Source organism: Choloepus didactylus, chromosome 12, assembly GCF_015220235.1.
Source record: "Choloepus didactylus isolate mChoDid1 chromosome 12, mChoDid1.pri, whole genome shotgun sequence".
Taxonomy (NCBI): domain Eukaryota; kingdom Metazoa; phylum Chordata; class Mammalia; order Pilosa; family Megalonychidae; genus Choloepus; species Choloepus didactylus.
In genome coordinates, this window is record NC_051318.1 from 24,601,021 (window position 1) to 24,616,506 (window position 15,486).

A 15,486-nucleotide genomic window follows, 5' to 3' on the forward strand; every position below is an offset into this window, starting at 1 on the left:
TCACTCATTTAGTGTCTTGTTTCTTTTACTAAATAATGGGCTCTAAGAGTAGTTTTAAATTGACAACCTAATTCCTGTTAAAACATCAGATGGTTATACTCATTTTTTTTCCTAAGTAACCCAGATTCCTAACAGGTTAAATGCTCTTGTTACTGGAAGCTTCGTAAGGAATAAATACAGCAATGGGAATTACAGGAAGGGTGAGGAAAGTAAGTCTCTTTGATCACACCAGGTACCTGGGTCTGGTCCAACTAGCGATGGTTAGAGGGCTGCCCAAAAAATGTGGCACTCATTTACAGGAGGGAAACCGATGCCTCCCGTGGTGTGGTAACTTGGGGATTTTCCCGGCCTGCTATGCAGAAGGAGTTTAACAACCCCTCCCAGGTGGAAAAGTTGAAGCAAATTTTAATAATAGCAATGAATCTCTAGGGACTTTTCTCTACGGTAATAACATTGGGAAATTAAGGAATCAGCTGAAAACATTTAAAATGACTGCATGGGTTGCCAAATCAAAGGTCTTGGTGTCAGGAAACCACAAGCAGATCATCTTTACTGTTCAGCCCCAGAACCCCTCCTCAAACACAAGCTCCTCCTCTTGTTCTCTTATGCTAGGGATACAGTAATGACTGAGAGATGCCCATCCACAGGTGTGAAAAAATATACACTTAATTATTTAAATTTGTATTTGCATGTTTTAACCAACCATCTGTGGTTTTTGTAATATTCTTATTTTTTAAAATCTTTTTTTGGAACAGATAAATAAAATGATCAAGAAAACTATGAATTCCCTTTGGAGTTTACACAAACTGTGCTGTGCATCGGTTCTCATGTTATCCATTATTTTAAAAATGTCTGAAGTCAATGTCCTTTGTCACAGTTTTGGGATCTGCTTCTCCTTGGCTCAGAGACTCTTTCCCATCTCCTCTCTCTCCCAAGTCTCAGAGTTCCCCCCAAATCCTGTCTCTGTGCTTATCAGAGTAAATATCCAAATTCCTCACATTAAAAGAACAAAAATTCTTTCTGTAAAAATGGATCCTTTCATCCACTCTAATGGATCATGGACATCCTGGCCTGAAGTATTTTCAGAATAAGTTCTTAGACCTGCCTGACTGAGAGGGCTCACAGAAGAGTTCCCTTCCAGAGTATGAGAAAGAGGCTGCCACCAAGGACAAACATCTGCTTTCACACTTAGAGCAACCAGAAGCAAACTTCCGGCATGTTTCTAATTATCAAGAGTTCCACAAAAACGGAATTGCAGTCTCAGGGCACGTCTCTTCACAATCAAGAACTTTTTTCAATTCTGATTTACTTCAGGATTTAAAATAAATAACATTAACTTGTCTGGTTTAAAAAATTTTTCATTTGGGCCAACAGGAAACCAAAAGGCTAAGCCTCTGGAAACTTTTCCTGGAACTGACAGCCTAGAGGGAAAGAAAGCACCTTAGTGCTTTCTCACAAGGGTAATGGCCTTTGAAAAGGAAACTGAAAGGAGTCGGGCAGATTTTATAGGGAGTCTGGTTAGTAGGTCAGGCCACAGGGCGCCAGTCAGGGAAGGGTTCCCTAAGACGGGGAATTCGTGAGCAGAACCAGGCAAAGAGGGTGGTGCTGAGGGAGGAAGAGGAGAAGCCTTCCAGGCAGGGGCAGTCTTAAATTTCAAGGACCTGAGCTAGATGGCCCCTTAGTGCTGAACAAGGAAGTCATGAGAGAAGTAGGCCAGGCCCAGTTGTAGGGTACCTTAGGCTAAGTTAAGGAAATGAGGCCTCGCTCCAGAGAGCCTTTTCCCAAGTGTGGCATTCAGACCACAAATGGTGTGGAGCTGATTTGGGAAGTACTCAAACTTTATTTTGTTTTTGTTTAAATGTGTAGGAAAATAATGTAACTAACATACATAAATTCATGATTTCTCTGGTATTAATGAAGAGGATATGAACAAATTTCGTAAGTTTAGAAAGGTGAACATATTTTAAGAAAAATATTAATAGCACAGGTTCTATGTCAATATAAACATCCAGGTAAAGGTGGTATCTGAGTGATTGACATTAGGGAAACTGTCCCTATGTCAAATAAGTAACCATAGAAGGATTTTAAACAGGTTTGCATTTGTTTATAAAAGCTCAATCTGGCATCGTGGTGGGATATGGACAGGAGGGGAGAAAGCAAATGATAGGAAAGTATGGCTTTTGATCTCACTTTTAGCCCAGGCTCAAAGTGTCATCAAAGTGGATGCCCTCCTCCACAGAGCCAAGTTGCAAATCTGATCAAGATTAAATTTCCCCTGTGCCACACTTATCTCCCTCTTAACTGGTAAAACAACAAAACCCTTCACTGGTTCCCTACACATTTAGGAATTAAAAAACAGCTTTTTAGTTTTGTTTGTAACACTTTTCATAATATGGGGCCCTACCTTCCTCTCCAATGTTTTCTCCCTTACAACACACAATTCAGTTATATCCCATTCCTAGTGAAATTATAGCATTCAAAAGATGTTCCATCAATGTTTACCAAATGTATCGATATTTCTGTGCATTTTTATGACATTCATTTAACTGAGCCCTGCTTCACCCCTGAAAGCCCACATTTGAGCAGTTTTTCACACAGGATAATCCTATTTCAGAAAAATACAATGCCAATATTTTCGTTTTATTTTATTTTAGTATTTTGAGTCTTCTTGTTTTTACATGTATTTGAATCATATCTTCAAATACCTGTTTGATTATTTGTGATTGCAAGAGTAAAATAAAAGACAAAGGATGTTATGAATCTTTTTTTCTTTTCCCTAGAGCTTTTCATAAACAAGAATCCTAAAGAAAATCTTTAAGTGGTAATGATTTAAGAGTTGGGGAAAACTTGAGTGATCAATTGAAACAGTGGCAAATGACAGTATTCACTAGACATCACCTTATAATTCTCATCTATAATTATCATAAGGTATATGTTAAGGATCCATCATCATATATATTGATCTATTTCTATATAGCAACAGAAAGGTATATATAGTCCCAATAACCCTAGAAAAACAGAGTTATCTTAACTGAAAAAGGTTGTACTGTAAGTATCCTATCACTACAACCTATTTTATTTTCCTAGCCCTTAAGACACTTTACGCAAAATAAAGAAATTTTAAGTTTTAAAAAAAAATCTAACAGTGGGTTGGAAACCAGGTCTGGATATTATTTTAAGCTCTGCCACAGGAATGCAGTTTGTCATTGGGCAAGTTTCTTAGGTTATCTATGTTTCAGTTGCATCATTCACAGAATGCAGAGTAAAGAAGAGTGATCCTCTCATTATTTATGGATTACAATGCATGCTTATGCCCTTTTGCAAAATGAGATATCTCTTTCCTATGAAGGGTAGAAATATTTATCAGGAGATATATCTTAAAAGAGATAATTAGATTAAAACCAGCATGGTGTATACAAAGAAAAGTATTTGAATTACAGAGTAGACCAAGCTTAACATGAGTGTATAGCATTTTCTACCTTCTTAGCCCCACAAAACTGTATTATAGAACTTGAACTATTAAAATATTCTGGTTTAACCATCTAATAGATTAGAAACTCCTTGAAAGTACATTCTATGTCTCATTCCTAATTTTCATTCATTAATAGTTGCTCACTGAATTGAAATACTTTGCTGCTTTTATCACTTATTACATAGCAAATATTTCCCAATGTCTATTTCATTCACCCTTGTATTCATCAAATGCTTGTGTATTAACAGATGGCTGTGTTCTATGTTTATACTACAATTTAACAATTTCTCGTTGTTAAACCTTCAGTTTCTAATATCGTGCCTTATTAACTAATGCTGCAATATCCTTTCTTGTGCATCGATTTTCCCAAATATCTGATTAGTCAGTTGAATTGCTGTGATTTAGAATTTTGTAAAAGAAAAAAGAAAGCAATATATACAAGGAAAAACAATATATACAAATGAAACAAAATATATACTTAGAAAAAGATTATAAAGGATTATCCATATATCTTAGATGGCTATTTCCTCAGTGAATTTTTTGATGATTTTCATGTATTACAATCAGAAAAATCTTATTTATTGAAAAAAGACTATGATAGTCACTTGAAACAGGAAATTTAATATTTCCTTACAATTATATTTCTCAATAGAAAGTTTATTTTACTTTTTGCTTTCTGGCTTCATAACTTATCGTTTAAAATTGCAAATGTACAACCCTATCATCACTCAAACTGTGCCTGATTATGAGGCAGGCTTTCTAATTAACAGATAAAGCCGGATAATTTATTTTTCTGTTTTGTTAAAGAAACTAGGGCTTGTTAGTGTTCAGATTTTTAATGAGATGCTCTGCTCCCCGCAGGCGTTTAATAAATATTAATTGCTAAATTTAAATACACACAGCTTAACTAAAACCACAGTGCAGACCCAGGCGGCTCCCACGTGTTCGGGGGCGGGGAGAATTATTAAAAAAAAAACTAAAAACTCAAAATCCTGTGCAATTGCAGAAGCTTTGAGGGTTTTTTGGGTGTGTGTTTTTTAAGAGGAAGAAGGGTTTTTCTGGAGGTTTCCCGCCAACGGTCCTACTCCCAGGTACTACTAGGTTGCCACCTAGCCTGGGGTCAGGATCGGGGAAGCCCGGCCGCGACTAGACCGCAAGCTTAGTCCACTCGAGCCTGGCGCCCCGCGAGTCCCCGGCCGCTCCAGGCCCCGCCCCCAGCCCTGGCCCCGCCCCCGCCCCGCCCGGGCCGCGCTCCGCACCGCCTTCCACAGCCCGCTCAGTACACGCCCGGCTCGGCCGCCTGTGGGACGCAGTGGCCGCGGCGCTGCTCTCGTCGCCTTTGTGTTCGGGCAGCGGCAGCGGCCTGTCGGCTCCTTACCCGGGGCCTGCCCCTCTCAGGTCCGCCTGCAGCTTCGGGGCCCGGCTCCAGATCTCTGCCGGCCGCGGGGCCGGCTTCGGATGTTCAGCGGCGCGTTTGCCGGTCGCGAATCATGTCGGCGGCGGGAACGGGAACAGGGGTGGAGGCGGGCTTCTCCAGCGAGGAGTTGCTGTCGCTCCGCTTCCCGCTGCACCGCGCCTGTCGCGACGGGGACCTTGCTGCACTCTGCTCGCTGCTCCAGCAGACGCCGTGTGCTCACCTGGCCGTCGAAGACTCCTTCTACGGCTGGACGCCCGTACACTGGGCCGCACACTTCGGCAAGGTGGTTGGCATGCGGGGCCGCATGGGGAGTGGAGCGGGTTCCGCCGGGGGTGCAGGCCCTTCCCGAACGCGCGCGGAGGGCTGCGAAGACAGTGTCTCTTTAAGACGCCATTTTCTGCAGCTCCCAGCGCCCGGGCTGTGAGGATTGGGGTCGGTGAGGGACTGAGACGCGGGCCGGACGGTCGCCTCTCAGGGTAACGCGGGGGGTTTCGGGAGCGTAGGGGACGGAAGCGGGGCAGGCGGGGATATCGCCCGCGCGCCGAGTGTCCCGGGGCGCATGTGCGGCGGCGCGGGCCTGGCCAGGGGCCCCGGCGAGAGCGGGCTGGGGTCCCTGGGTGGAGCAAGCTTCAAACCGGGGCGGATACCCGGGAGACGCGGCGCCCAGCCTGGTCCCCACCCTGGCGTGCGCCTGGGCGCGGAACCCGGCAACTGCTGCGGAGGCCGGGACGTTTGCAGGCCTGGAACGCGACCGCCCTTGGTTAAATTAGGGGGAACCTGGGCTGTGGGCCTCCCTTGTTCACGCTACTCCTAGAGCGGGAAAGAGGGGGTCAAGGGCTCGTAGTTTGCTGGAGGGTCTCTTCACCACCTCCCCTCCCCTTATAATTCTTTGTATTGAAGAGCCCAGTTATCTTTGCGAGGACAGTTTTTTGAGATTCTCATACTGTTGGCAAGGGTCTGCTTGCTTGAGGCTCCCCTGCTTTCTTGCCCGCCTCCTGAGGAAAGATTGATTACACGGCACCTGAGTCACTTTTTTTTTTTTTTTTTTTTTTTTTTTTTTTGTTATGCCAACGAAGATGTTAGGTATCTCGGGCAATAATAATGGGGCCTTTTAGGCTAAATAATTCAAGTTGCTTCCGGTCTTAGAAACTGAAGTTTCTTTTTCGGACATCATTATGAATGTCGATTTTCTCAATTTAAGTTGCAAGTTAGAGATCCCTTTTGGAAATGTTTTTGTTTCTAAGGTATTAAAATTTCCACCACAGGGTAGTTATTCTCAGCTCTATGACTAAAGGGAGTAAGTAGTTCTATTCTCTGTAACGGGTGGGAATATGAAAAGCGTTAATTAACCGGACACTCCCAATAATTGACATACTCTATTAATAACACACGAAAAAAAAGAGGAACTCTTGATAAGAAACTTGGAAACAATCGTGTTTCTAAATTTAAGTTTAGCTTTTAAGAAAAGCCTCCAACTCTTGATATTATAGTAATGGTGAAGCTTTGAGTAAAAGATTTTCACATAAAAATTTTGAATAAATAACTCCTGTGATACTGTGTCTACATTTGATTTTCCTGTCCTCCATTATTCTTGTAATTGTGAAAACAGCCGTTTTTTCCCTCTTTACTTGAAACTCATCATATGATATATTTCAAACTTATCTTTGGATCAGACTTATTTTTATCTAGAAATGATCTGCAAATTTCAGATTGCCTCTGTGGAAAGTACCGGGGAAAAGATGCATTGTACTTAAGAGAATATGTTCAGTTTTTCAAATTATTGAAGACTTTTTAAAACAATTTAGACATAATTCATTCTAGAGTCAGGTTATATGCACATACAAAATACACTAAGTAGTATAGCCATGCACTCAGGAACAATTAGTCATAAATTATTTGTGTATATTTAAAATCAACCCTGAATTCATAGGTCTTCATACTATCAAACTACCATCTCTCTCATACTGCTTATGTGTGACTGGAGGACCAATGCCCACAACAGTGTTTTTAATCATTAATCTTTGCTTTATATATAGTTCAGTCAGTTTCAAATGAACAAAACATATAGACTTTATGACATTTGTGCTTGTCCTGGTTTGAAGAGATAGTGTACAAAAAAATACCTAGGACACAACTAACTCACTTTCCTTTCCCCTTCTGCTCAAGAGACATTTTCACTTTTTAGCTGAAGGTTGCATTTAAGATGATTTAGGGTTATGGGATAACTGACCTGATTAAATTGGAAAGTCACCAGACTTTAGGGAATTGGGTTTAGAATGTTATATGTATGCTTATAAGACAGTTACCTTGTCCAGGTCCAGTAAAATTAGTGATGGTTGTATTTATCTTGCATATAAATTGCTGTAAAGGGGGATTACATTAAATAGATGTACCTTTTGGTGGAGCCTTTACTTCTGTGTCATTTTTTTTTTTTAATTTGAAAATTAGGGGAAATAATTAGGGTGCTATTTTAAATTTTAAATATTTTCCCCATCTGTAAAGTCACATTGGGTTATTTGCTCACAGAGGTAGGTCCCTTTCCACTCTTAAACTGAGATTCACTGCCTTTCTGCAAAAAGGGACCTTTTTAAATAAAATGATTAAGATTTTTAAATTTGCCAAAATTCAGGGACATTATGTTTTTTTCCTTCTTAGAAGATGAGGTTGGGTTGAAATAAAGAAATGTTTAAGCAGAAAAAACTTCAGGATAATGTGAAATAAGTCATTTTACCTTGGGATCTTAATTTTTTTTTTTTTTTAATTGCCAGTTGATGAAGTTGCCATTTACATTGGTCTTCCTGGTATCACATTCACAATACAGTTGTATATTTTGGGAAACAGTTTTTGATTCCCATCATAATATGGAAAAGTTGGAGACTTATTTTAGTGGAAAAAATGAGAGGAAATTTTGACAATGGGAATGGGGAAGCAAATCAATCATATATGTGTTGGTAGACTGCTAGGGCACCAGTCTGTAGTTAGTACCAGTCACTAAAAATCAGTGCTCATGAGAAGTCAATCTCTCACAAAAGTACAAGAACCTTCTTTCCTGCCCTCTTCCTCCAGCCTTGAATGTAAATTCCCGAGGCATTATCTCCTTTGAGAATGCAACTTGCTCAGCTTCATCCTTACATTAAACTCTAGGAAACTCAAAGCATTGGTTCTCAACATCTTTTCTGTCCCTCTATGTTTTAAAGAAAAGACCTAAGTAAGCATACAGTTATCTAGAGATTAAAAAAATAACCAAAACTGAATTCTCTTTTAAAAAGTTTCTATTTCTATAGAATTTGAGTAGTTAGCCTAGGAGACCAAATATTGTAACTAGAGGCAGTTTCTTTAGTATTTATATTGTCTTTAATGATTAGGACTATAGTCTTTTAGATATGGAAGGGGCCTGAGAAATCACCTGTGCAGTGTCCAATTCCTTCACATCTGTGAGAAAAAGCTTTTTGGATAGAAATGAGACCAGGACTCATGTTTACAGATTCCCACCCCAGCCTTTTTTTTTTCCCTGCTTTACCAAATGCTGCCCTCCTTTTATATACATATGAACCTCCACTGTTGTCAGTGCCGTCAGCAGGGGACTAACTAGGTATTTAGCATACTATAATCTATTCCCAACTTTCATACATGTTTTATGCATATGTTTCATGCATATTTTGTTACAATTGTGTACATTTGTTATTAGCTTAATGGTTCCTGGAGGACTAACTTAGTTAAAGTCTCTTCTTGCACCTTGCTTTTAAAAGACATCATATTGAACAATATATTTGCACAATTCCAAACCCAGTTTCCTAACCAGTTAAACAGATAGGTGACAGGTTTAATTTATTAACCACTTTTGGCACGCCAAGTGATTTCTTTGTTCAGTTTTATCAGATTAGAGACTTGTTTGTCTTACCACTAGTATCTGCACATTCGTTTTTCTTGTTTCCCACTCAGTAAATTAATAAAGGCAATATATGAGAATATACAAAAGTTGTATGTGTTTACCAGCCTCCACGACCAGGTTCAAATTCCTTCAAGACAGACACCATGCTTTAATTATCCCTGTATTCCCAGTTGCCCAGCAGAGTACATCAAACAAAAGTTTGTATTGAAGTGATCTGTCCATTCCGAGGAGAGGTTTAAAATGCCAAAAGATGTAGGTATACTTGTATGAAATTGAAGTGTCACTTGTTCTTTATTTGCAATCTGTCCTTTTGTGTAGAATTACTTGCAGACACGTAGTAGTTTTTTCATTGACTCTGGATTAGGATCAGTGAAGGAAAAATGGGGCAGTCCTGAATCAGAGAACAAATTGGGTAGTAGAGTGTAAGTCTTAGAGCACAGTGACTCTTTTATACTAGCATGGGGCTTAGCACATGGTTGGCACTTGATGCATATTTAGTGATCGTGATGAACACCTAGGAACCAGCATAATACTAGTGCCTGGCTACAAATTCTTAATCCTTTCTTGCATATCGTTTCCTCTCCTATACAAACAGTTTCAAAAGACTAAGTGCTGCCCTTTCCCCTACTACTCCATATTTCTTTTCCCTAAAAAAAGTAATCTGCAGAATAGGCCTTCATCAAGTGTTCATAGAATACTGGGTTGTATATAGGGCAAGAATATATTTAAAAAAAAATCTTTAGGAAGAGATTAAGTATTTTTATTCTTTAGAATAGTGTGTGCAAAGTGACAAAATCCAGTTCTTTAAGTCTTTTTAATGGTAGTATTTGAGTATGGAAGTGTAATCTTTTGAATTGTCTTCTCTTCCCATGTACCAGTTTTTTAAGGACAAGGAAAAATGTTTTTTCAAATGCTTTTTTCAAGTTTACATGTTATTGGGAAGTGACTTATTTTGTTCCTTTAAAAATAAAAAGTGTTGTGACAAAAAAGCTATATATCGCCATTATAGAATTTAGATGATTTGTAATATTTAATAATGTACTGACATTTATGCATGTTTTTCATCCCTACAATGGCTGTTTTTAAAGTTGGAGTGTTTAATACAATTGGTGAGAGCTGGAGCCACTCTGAATGTGTCTACCACACGGTATGCCCAAACACCAGCCCATATCGCCGCTTTTGGAGGACATCCTCAGTGCCTCATCTGGTTGATTCAAGCAGGAGCCAACATTAACAAACAGGTAATGAAGTGCCTACTGGCTTTTTGTTTCAGTTTTCTTTCTCCAGTTAGAATTGCTTACATGGTTTGAGTTTTGTGTTTTGGTTTTGTTTTGTTTATTTGCATGTCTTCATTTTATTGGTATTGTGTTTTAAATTGAGGCCTTAATTATAGTTTGATTTCTTTACCTGTATGCTAACTGGAATTTTTATTTGCAAATAACTGTCCTTTTACATATAAATGCTTTCTCCATACTGAGTGCTTTCACATATTATTCGATTTACAGTGATTCACTGTGATCCAAGGTGATTTGCCCGAGGTTATAGCTGGTAATTGAAGGAGTCTGGCCTTGAGCCCAGGTTTCCTGACTCCCCTGCTCACAGCTGCCTAAGCTTCTTAGCTTCATTTATTAATCTTTTTTCCACAAATAATTATGAAAACACATCCATGCTAGCAAAGAATGGCTATTAAATAAGCTCATGGCTAAGTTAATATTGGCACATTTACCAAAATGAGTTAATACTATTTCCAATACAAGTTGGGGTTGATTACTAAACATGTACAAGTAACTGTCATTTAATAATTGGAATGAATAATTGGTTCCTGCACAGTAAGTACAAGAATTTTGTATTTATGAACTTAAGCGTGCCAAATTTTTCATGGTATGTTTTCAGTATTCTTTTCACCTAAGTAGAACAGAACACAGGAAGGGTGTTTAGATTATAAGGGACTTGGTTACAAGCATGTGCTTATAGAAGTGCCCAATAAGTATAGTCTGTCTTGGAGCAATCCCCAGATTTAGCATCCTGTCTTGAGGATAGGTTTGTCTGATGTATTTTGCCACTGGCTTTTGTAGCTATTCTTTATGCCTTTCTAATTTTCTCTTTTCCCTTTCTCCTATTTTTATATGCTTTTCCTCCTAATACTTATTAAGTGCCTGTTATGTGCTTTTCTGGTTTGCTAGAGCTTCCGTTGTGCAAAATACCAGAAATGGATTGGTTTTTATAAAGGGGATTTATTAGGTTATAAAATTAAAGTTCTGAGGTCATAAAAGTGTCCATACTAAGGCATCAGCAAGAGGATACCTTCACTGAAGAACTGGCCAATGGCATCCAGAACACCTCTGTCAGCTGGGAAGGCATGTGACTGGTGTCTGCTAGTCCTTTGCTCCCAGGTTGTATTTCAAAATGGCTTTCTCCAAAATGTCTCTGGGTTCTGTCTTTGCTTCTGTCTCTCAGCTCCTGTGTGTCCTTGCTTCTTTTTCCCAGGGCATTTCTCTCTAAGCATCTGGGGGTCCTCTCTTAGCCTCTGCAGGGCAAACTCTGGGCTTCATCTCTCAGCATCTCCAAATGTCCTTCTGTCTGCATCTTCAAGCATCAGCCTCTGTGTTGGTTCTTGAGCTCTCCTAAGTACTCCAGTGAACTAATCAAAACCTACCCTCAATGGGCGGGGAAACACCTCCATGGAAATAATCTAATCAAAAGGTCTTGCCCACAGTTGGGTGAGTCACATCTCCATGGAAACAACCTAATCATATGGCCCACGCTAATCAAAAGACTGCCCCCACAAGATTGCATTAAAGAACATGGCTTTTTTGGGGGGGCACAATAAATACAAACCAGCATATGTGCAAAAGAACTTTTATTTTCTCCTTTCTGCTTTTCTCTGCCTTTCCTAAGATTCATGCCTTGATGACATCCAGGTATAAAGTACTTGCTAGCCCTCTTTTAAAGATACCTCAGCCACTCACCTAAAAGGCAAGTAATTGAAGAAAGGTGTTTTTAGCCATGGTTTAAAATAATGATTAATAGTTAAAAAGCAATAAGGGTTAATCAGACAATTTGTTCCCCTTAAGACACTTATTAGCAAGGGAAAAGAGCATTGGTTTTCAGGCCTGGCTCTATTACTGAACTGGAATTTTGAATCTGGGACACTTTTTAAAGATACCATGCCCCTTCTTTTTCTCTTTCTTCCGTTTCCACACATTTATGCAATTACATTTCTCTGCTGCTTTGTTGCTTTTATTCATGTTTTCAGAAGTACTGTTATTGAGCTGGACATCTGTCAGTCCATTTGTGTTATTCCTTGTGTCCTGCCTTCCCCTTTAACTAACCACACTCAATTGTGGCCTCGTAAAAAATGTATTGGGAGCTTGATGTCTGAAGGCTTGGGCTTGATTCCATGTTTTGTCACCTCATATCTGTGGCTTTGGGCAAGCCTTTTACTTGGTCTTTGACTCAATTTCCTTATCAATAAAATAGCAATAATTCCATGAGTGGCAGTAATTGATATTTAGTATTAATATGGAATGTAAATGTAGAATATTTTATATTAATTTTCATTATATTGTTATAGTGCATCTAATTTGTCTAAGGAGATTTCTAACACTGGTTTTCAGATGTTTTTAAGTCCAGAAATCCCTCCTTTTCAAATAAAGTATTTTATGGAAGTCCAATATTTTCAATAGAAAAAGAGCATGTGGGGTGTGGTGCCCTATTACTACCTCCCTTTCTCTGTGGTGCCTCTAGATAGTGCGGTAGGAAACCTTTACTGCACTCTCCTTCCCAGTGCAGGAATCCCCAACAGCTCTTCCAACTTCTAATCCTTCTTTATCCTGACAGCCCTCCATATAATTAAAATACTCACCTGGTTAAATATCCCCATGTCCCTCAGATGTACCTGGGATATCATTTAATTAAGCATCCTGGAATTTTTTTTAAAGTTTCTTAGTTGGAGGTCAGGTCTGAGTTTCCCATATTGCGTTGCTGTATTATATACTGGTTTGACATGATCTATCTTGTGATGGACACTCAGTGACCCTTGAAGTCATAGTTGCTTTTTTGTTAGTTACACCCAACATCCTGTTGACTCACCCTGAAATACACAATAGCTTTTGGTAATATCCTGTCTGAACTGTTAATAAAGCCAGGTCTGGGTCTTTCGCATTGTTTGTTTGCATTTAATTTTTTTGAACCTGGAATAGCACTTCTTTATAAATCATCTTGTTAGTTTTAATTCATGTTCTAGTCTGTTCATCTGTTTTTTTTTTGTTGTTTTTTTTTTGAAAGCAATTTTATTGAGAAATATTCACACACCATACAAACCTTCTGAAGTATATACAATCAGTGGCTCACAGTATCATCATATAGTTGTGCGTACATCCCCTTGATCGATTTTAGAACATTTTTATTATTTCAGAAGAGAAATAAAAATAAAAAAGAAAACCCAAATCCTTCCATACCTCTTATACTCCCCTGTTATTGACCCATAGTATTGGTGTGGAACATTTGTTGCTGTTAATGAAAGGATATTAAAATATTAGTGTTAACTATATAGTCCATAGTTTGCAATAGGTACTATTTTCCCATATACCCCTCTATTACTAACTCCTTGTAATACTGTTGTACATTTGTTCTAGTTCATGAAAGAACTATTTTATATTTGTACAATTAATTACGGACATTGTCCACTTCAAGATTCACTGTTATACATTCCCATGTATTAACCTGCAACTTTCCTTTTGGTGACATACATGATTAGATTTCCCCTTTCCACCACATTCACACACCATTCAGCACTGTTGTTCTTACAATAAACATGCTACTATTCACCTCTGTCCATTTCTGAACGTTAAGTTGAACCTAGTTAAACATTCTGCACATATTAAGCAACTGCCCCCCATTCTTTAGCCTCATTCTATATCCTGGAAAACTATATTCTAGATTTTATGTCTGTGAGTTAACCTATTATAATTAGCTCATGTCAGTGAGATCATACAGTATTTGTCCTTTTGTGTCTGACTTATTTGACGTGACATAATAACCTCAGGTTTCATCCACGTTGTTGCGTGCTTCAGGACTTCATTTCTTCTTACTGCTGAAGAATACTCCCATCGTATGTAAATACCACATTTCGTTTATCCATTCATCTGTTTATGGATACTTGGTTTATTTCCATCTTTTGGCAATTGTGAATAATGCTGTTATGAACATCAGTGTGCAGACGTCTGTTTGTGTCCCTGCTTTCAGATCTTCTGGGTATGTCCTGAGTAGTAGGATTGCCTGGTGGTAACGCAATTCTGTATTTAACTTCCTGAGGGACAGCCAAATTTAACTCATCTTCTAGTCTGTTGATCTTTTGACATGGTATTTATTGTCCTAAGTTCATTTTCCCTAAGTTTAATATAGACTGTCCATAAGGTTAGCAAAAGAGGCTTTGGAAATTCAGATGTACCATCTATGGTCTCTGTTCAAAGTTTATCCAAAGAAGAAATGAAGTTTTCATGTGGTTTGTTTTATTGTCTTTTTTAAAATACATTTTGTATTGTGAAATTTAACATATATACAGAACAGTGATAACTTTTCAAAGCATGATCCAACAAGTAGTTAGAGAACAAATTTCAGAGAATGTTATGGGCCACAGTGCTACAATTTCAGCTATTGTGATCCCCATTGTGGTATATAACATATACCCAAAAAGGTGACAGCCTTCAAAGCATGATTTAACAAATGTAGGTGATTTCGAAGAATGTTATGGGTTACAGTTCCACAGCCTCAGCCACCTCCCCACTGTGAAACACAAGACATACCCAGAAAGGAGATAACTACCAAAGCACAACCCAACCAGTAGCCACTGGTATTGGTATTAACTACCAGTGATTACCAGCCATTTCTTTAAGTATTTGCAAGTCATCTTTTTAATGATCTAGAATTTTGTTAGACATTTGTGTTGCCTTTGGTTTCTTGTGACTAAATTAGAAATCAAGTTTTTCTTCCCTTTTAAAAAAAAAAATCAAGGTGACTTGCCTTTCAGACTTCTGGCACCTCTTCCACATTCTTTTATGACTCAGAGTTTACCAACAATATTTCTGTAATCATACTTTGAAATATTTAATACTTGTTGAGATGAGATTTGATGCTTGGATATTCTTAAAATGGCTGTTTACTCCCAGTAACTTCTCTCTTGGCTGCAATGTTCTTTAAATAGTATTTATTCAGACCTTCCCAGTTTAAAGAACATTCTCCTTATATGATACAAATAGGAGCTGGGAAATTTTTCTCTGTCATCTGTTAATATCCCACCATATTCCTGAAGATAGCTTTAAAATCCTTTTTTGTTTTCTTGAGCATTTTTTGCAAACCTCACCTAATTATCAGCTCTAGTTTCCCTTACAGTACTCTTATTTTATTATATGTGATTTCTATTATGTACCCTTTTTCTTCTCTCCTCCATATTTGGGGAGGGGAGGAATAGGGCTTTTTATTTTTTGTTTTCTGTAAAATAATCTGTCACTCTTTCTTTTTACTTTGATTGGCCCTCACCTCAGATTTTTCCCTTGGGAGTTGATATGCATAAATGAAGGAACTTGAAAATCTACTGAGTTTCTGAATGAACTGTTTTCAAAGTGGTGGTTGCCCCACATTCCTGCTTTGTATCTTTATCTCTTAATTACATGGTAGTCTTCATTGCCAATTTCAGCTTCTAAT

General features: G+C 38.6%; 1 protein-coding gene across 3 annotated transcripts in view; it reads left to right on the forward strand.

Moving 5' to 3' along the window:
• The first annotated feature begins 4,735 nt into the window (after window positions 1-4,735).
• The window catches only part of ANKRD10 (ankyrin repeat domain 10), a 36,374-nt gene continuing 25,623 nt past the window's right edge, over window positions 4,736-15,486 (forward strand). For 2 of the 3 annotated variants that reach the window (XM_037799672.1, XM_037799671.1), the window contains exons 1-2: window positions 4,736-5,172; window positions 9,870-10,022. In XM_037799672.1, coding sequence (XP_037655600.1) covers window positions 4,963-5,172; window positions 9,870-10,022 — 363 coding nt within the window. In that variant the 5' untranslated portion in view covers window positions 4,736-4,962. The remainder of the gene's footprint in view (window positions 5,173-9,869; window positions 10,023-15,486) is intronic. The other variant, XM_037799670.1, reaches the window with a different exon arrangement.